At 38.9% G+C, this 6,000-nt stretch overlaps 1 protein-coding gene across 1 annotated transcript in view; it reads right to left on the bottom strand.

Annotated features, from left to right (window-relative positions):
* Window positions 1–3,833: 3,833 nt before the first annotated feature.
* The window catches only part of LOC145410830 (cell adhesion molecule Dscam2-like), a 102,523-nt gene continuing 100,356 nt past the window's right edge, over window positions 3,834–6,000 (bottom strand). Inside the window, exon 31 of the mRNA XM_080280951.1 lies at window positions 3,834–4,149. Within this exon, the coding sequence (XP_080137077.1) occupies window positions 3,834–4,149 (316 nt within the window). The remainder of the gene's footprint in view (window positions 4,150–6,000) is intronic.

Raw genomic sequence — 6,000 nt, 5'->3', positions numbered from 1 at the left:
ATTACCTATCTCTGACCAGAGACGCGTGGCGGGCAGTGTTATGACCACACACGAGCCACGCATTCGAACACAGCCTCTGCACTAGTGGGCGGGGCAAAGATCTGTAACCAGGTGATCTGAAGCGTTCTGCTCCTCATATCTCTGATGTTACCATATTTTTATGGCTTCTTTTCCATAATATAGTAATCTGCGGTTATTGACAAGGACAGACATTTTTTCAATCACTCTGCAACTGGGCAATTTCCATCAAGTAAATTAAGCATTAGCCACTATATGTGGGTATTGGCATCGTATAATATATAATCATTTATGAATTAACGGCATTAACTGGCACACATTTTGACCAGAGATGGCATGAAGCTAGCACGTCGGGTAGGAATAGCGCAACCATTCCCACTGGATGGTGACGTGGCCTATTATTTAAAAAAAAAAAAAAAGTTCAGAGTAGCAAGTAATGGTAGGTTTTTATCAAAGATATCAGTACAGTATTATAAAGCATACTTAGAATATATTGTGTGGATGGCGGCTGCAGTGGTAGGCGCGGATATTTCTCCTCTACCATATCAACAGCTCGGTCAAAGGTTCATCTCAAGAAATAGGTCAGTGAAATAATAAAGATTAATAATAATAATAATAATAATAATAATAATAATAAAAACAATATGAACGTCAAATAGCATCATGCACTCATTACACACTAATAATAACAGCAATGACCAACTTTCATGTCTATTTCTTAAAATGCATATACAGTATGTATTACTTGAAAAAGTAATATAATATGCGAAGCGAAAGTGTTTCACTGATGCTTAGAAAATTGTTCATTGAACCTTTCTGGAACGATGGTTGAGCGTGTCTGATGATGTAGCCTATGTCTGGCCACGACTTTGGCTATCCCTCTGGTCAGAGATTAGCGATCATCAGTGTACAGTACAGGCTTTCCTAAGTACCTCTAAGAATCCTGCGTCTCTCTCTCTGTCTGTCTGTCTGTCAGTGAGTTATCGCAGCCTCACCAGGGGTTCTCAGACATACTTACAATCGAATTCCTGTCGTAACTAAGATATTTTTTTATACAGGAAGAACTAGACAAGGGAAGATACTATTTTCACTCCTTTCCCTGACCGTCCTGTAGAAAATAATGATAACCTATTGTATTTGTCGCTTCGTAACTAAGATATATTTTAGGACAGGAGACAGAGGCAGATATATTTTAGGACAGGAGACAGAGGCAGATATATTTTAGGACAGGAGACAGAGGCAGATATATTTTAGGACAGGAGACAGAGGCAGATATATTTTAGGACAGGAGACAGAGGCAGATATATTTTAGGACAGGAGACAGAGGAGAAGAGACAGAGGAGAGGAGAGGAGACAGCGGAGGGGAGAGGAAACAGAGAAACATTTTAGGAGACAGAGGAGAGAGAAAGGAGACAGAGGAACATTTCAGGACAGGAGACAGAGGCAGATTTGACAGCCTCCTTGCCCTTCCTGCAATTCAAAATCCGACTTACGACAGGAAATGGTTAGTAAGAGTGTTTGTGCAGCCCGAGCCTGGTTTGTAGCAAGTTATCGTTATCATCATCATCATCGTTGTTGTGATTCTCCTTCTCCTCCTCGTCCTCCTCTTTCTCCCCCTCCTCTTCATCATCATCATCATCAGCATCTTCATCATCATCATCATCGTTGTAGTGATTCTCCTTCTCCTCGTCCTCGTCCTCCTCTTTCTCTTCATTATTATCATCATCATCATCATCATCATCGTCATCATACCTCTTTTCCACTTGCAGGTGGGGTGAGGCAGGGTCCAGACAGTAAGAAAAGGAAAAGAATATGATAATGGGAGATGTAAACAGCAGCTCAACCGGTGAAATGGGCCACACACTCATTCACTCACCATTCAAGCCCCTGGAAGCCCGGCCTCACCTCACAGATATACCTTTCCGTACACCAAAGGTCCATCAGGTAATAGTTTAACTTGGTGTACCACTTCTATGTGATAAACCAAAATACAGTACCAATAATATTCTCCACAACAGCAAACTTTACTATTGTCATCAAGATATTGTGATTTATATGAACTATCATGATTGTATACTTATTTCTTTACGCCCCTATCGAGAGGAAGGTGGAAGATAGGGTTGGTGTATGGGCAAGGTAATGGATGGTGGTGGTTCAGTAGTGTGTGTGTGTGTGTGTGTGTGTGTGTGTGTGTGTGTGTGTGTGTGTGTGTGTGTGTGGCACCAGTATCTCCTCCCCTGGTCTATCTCCAGTCTTGTCCTCCACTTCCCTTTTCTCAAGGCGGGTAAGGAACGTATACTACTTTTACTCTGATTTGGCCCAAATTTTTCATCTTTTTGCAATTAGCTTCACATTGCTGGGTGACTGAAAAGGATAGCACTACAGCTGTACATGGTTACCACAGCACTTCTTCTTGACTAGCATCATATTCTACTGCTATTATTACAACTCAGCATTTAAGGTGATGGTAATTTTAGGCCAAGTTAGAGTAAAAAAGGGTATAGTGATTGTGATGGTATTGTATATAGATGTAAGGAAGAAATCTATTTAGTGTGTAAAATGGGTGGAATGTTTATTGAAACTGTGCAAATGTATATAATTTTTTTTTTACAAGATCCATTGACTCAGTAACCATGACAACATATAAACAAACACATACGTCATACGTCACACGAATATTCTTGTCTTGGAGGCGATTTGTTTGTGGCCACCCCAAACGGGATTGAGGCGTCTGGCAATAGATAGATAGATAGTTTTCGTTTTCGGTGACAAAAATGACGTCGGTAACACAGCCTTGAAATATATCGAGAGAGGCATCGTGTAAGAGTGGAAGATAGAATTGTGTGTACAAATGAGTCACTTATTCAGAGTTGTTAAGGAGTTTGAGCAGTTTTGTTGAAGGCATCAGTGAGTCCTATATGCATTCAAGGACCAAATCATCTAGTATTTCACCTCTTCACCTCGCTTTCCTCTCCTAGTTAATATTTCTAAGCTGATAGAGGCTCGGTATCTCTGGCCTAGGACGCTACTCTTAGCTACTTTGCCAGGGGTGGAGGGCAGTGACGGACATGCCCTAAGCGTGACGCAGACGCAGTGAAATAGGTTAATTTTATGTCTATGAGTCTGCCATTCTGTGAGCGTCTTTAGCCAGTTGCGTTACTCTTGAGCCATTTATTCCCACGACTTTCCTTTGTTTCCCTTATTCTCTTTCCTTCACCACTTTTTCTTAATTCTTTTTTCTCCTTTTCCTTTTCCTCTCTCATTTTTCTATTTTCTTTCTTTCTTTTCCAACTAGAGAGGTCTGGCGTAGCCCTCATTAACCCCTTCACCACCAGAATTTCTTCCTGGCTTTGATAACGTTGTCTGTTGGTGTCAGGAACGGAACATATAAACACGCCAGCGGATGCAAGAGGCAAAAGCAATCCTGTCCAATGGTTTTATATGACGTGTGTGTGTGTGTGTGTGTGTGTGTGTGTGTGTGTGTGTGTGTGTGTGTGTGTGTGTGTGTGTGTGTGTGTGTGTGTGTGTGTGTGTGTGTGTGTGTGTGTTGGCAGTGGCTGGGAGCATCAAGAGAACCATAGTTTCTTCACCTAAACTTGGTCCAGATTTTCGTCTTTTTTGCAGCGTATTTCACGGTGCTCAGTGGGAGAAAAAGACAGTGTTCTGCATATACAGTACATTCATCCCACAGCACTTCTTCGTGATTAGCACCACATAATGTTAATTTACTGTCGCACCTCATCACTCAAGCTACAGAAACGGCAATTTTAGTCCAAGCGAAAGTGAACAGAGTATATCGTGTGTTCTCATCATTGCTATACGTTGATAGTGTAGGGATTCTTCTCTGCGGGTCGTCGCTTCTCTTCCTGCTGCTGCTTCTTCTGCTCCTCCCGCTGCTGCTGGTGCTCGTACCTGTGAAGCAGCTCCTCCAACTCCGCCTTGATGCTCTCCTCCACGTCCCCACTACTCGAGGAAGCAGGATCTCGAGCCCTCCCGTTCTCCCCCTTGAACACATTACGGTCGCACTCCGCCTCACTCAGTTCCCGCGAATTTGAGAAGGCCGAGGGTGGGTGGAGGGGTCGAGGAGGAGTGAGACTTGAAGTATCACTCGAGGAAGACTCACTCCGGGCTCTGTGGATGGATAGATACCTGCCTTAACACACCTTAACAAGATCACACCTAAATACTTAACACCATATTTCATCTGCTATGCTCCTTTCACCTTAACTTGGCCCAGATTTTCGTTCTTTTGCAACTTATTTCACGTGGTTAAGTGGGTGAAAAGGACAATGCTATGGCTAAACATACTTTCCTTAGCACTTCTTCGTGACTAGATTACAAGTTAGTATTAATCTCTTATTAGAATCCAGTATTTACAATCGAGGGATGAGATTTCTAGGTCTAGTTATAGAGGAAAGACACTGACTTTTGGAAATTATTATTATTATTATTTTTAATATTTCCCCTTGATATTAAGATTAAATAATGCCTGAGGTTGACAGAGATTATAATTTCTTGTTTCCTCTAAGTTGTGCTAAAATTATTGAAAATAAGACTTTTAATTTCAATAAATAACTTATATTTTTCTTTAAGGTTATCAGGTCCAAGATGGATATTAAAAAAAAAATGTAATCTGAGGCCAGCAAGAGGCGTGACAGGTTATCTAAGTAGTGTGGTGGAAGGAAGAGAGAAGTGGACCATGTCTAAATTCTCCTCTTTTTAATACTCTTTTTGTCTCCTCTTTTCTTAAGCTCTTTTTGATCCTCTTTTGAATACGCTTTTAAATCCTCTTCCTTTTTGTGACTTTCTTGTTATACTCTTCAGCCGCCTCTTCTTTATGTGTTTTTTTTTTTAGCCTAATCTTTTGCATATTCTTTTTATCCTCCCTTTGTTATAGTCTTTTTTACCCTCCTCTTTTCTTATGCTATTTTTGTTATCCTCCTCTTTTCTTATGCTATTTTTGTTATCCTCCTCTTTTTCATACTCTTCATCCTCCTCTTTTTTATCCTCCTCTTTTCTCTCCTCTTTTTATACACTCTTTTAACCTCCTCTTTTTGATATTCTTTTCTATCTTCCTCTTTTTTGATAATCATTGTTATCCTCCTCTTGTTTATACTTTTTATCCACCTCTTTTCTTACACTCTTTTTTATCTTCCTCTTCTTATACTCTCCTCTTTTTAAAACTGTTTCTTATCCTCCTCTTTTTAATATTCTTTTTATCCACCTCTTTTTTATATACTCTTTAGCCTCCTTTTTTATACTCTTTTTTATCCCCTCTTTTCTGATGCTCTTTTATCCTCCGCTTTTTTATACTCTTTATATCTTCTTTTATTTTTTTTTACCCTCTTGTTATATTATACTCTTTTTTATCCTCCTCTTTATTTTACTCTTTTATCCTCCTCTTTTCTTATGCTCTTTTTTTTATTTTACTCTTTTATCCTCCTCTTTTCTTATGCTCTTTTTTTTATTTTACTCTTTTATCCTCCTCTTTTCTTATGCTCCTTTTTATTCTCTTTTTTATGCAATTTTTTATCCTCCTTTTTTATACAATGATTTATCGTCCTCTTTTTAAATCCTCTTCTCTTTTTGTACTCTTTTATATCATCCTCTCTTTTCATATTCTTTTAAGTCCCCCTCTTTTCCTATACTCTTTTTAGTCTTTTTTAATACTCTTTTTCCTCTTCTTGTTATGTTCTGTTTTATCCTCTTCTTTATAGATACTCTTTTTATCTTCCTCTTTTCATACTCTTTTATATCCTCCTCTTTTCTTATATTCTTTGATATCCTCTTTTTATATGCCAATTTATCCTCCTTGTATATACTCCTTGTTTCCTCTTTTTATTCTCTTTTTTCTCCTCTTTTCTTATGCTTTATTTATCCTCCTCTCTTTTATACTCTTTTTATCCTCCTCTTTTTTATACTCTTGTTTATTCTCCTCTTTTCAAGCTCTTTCTTACCCTCCTCTTTTCTTATACTATTTAT

This window comes from Coenobita brevimanus, chromosome 86 (genome assembly GCF_032717465.1).
Source record: "Coenobita brevimanus isolate Jiangsu-jjx chromosome 86, ASM3271746v2, whole genome shotgun sequence".
NCBI classification, from domain to species: Eukaryota; Metazoa; Arthropoda; class Malacostraca; order Decapoda; family Coenobitidae; genus Coenobita; species Coenobita brevimanus.
The sequence above is the reverse complement of the archived record's forward strand: the minus strand, read 5'-3'. Positions and strand labels throughout refer to the sequence as shown.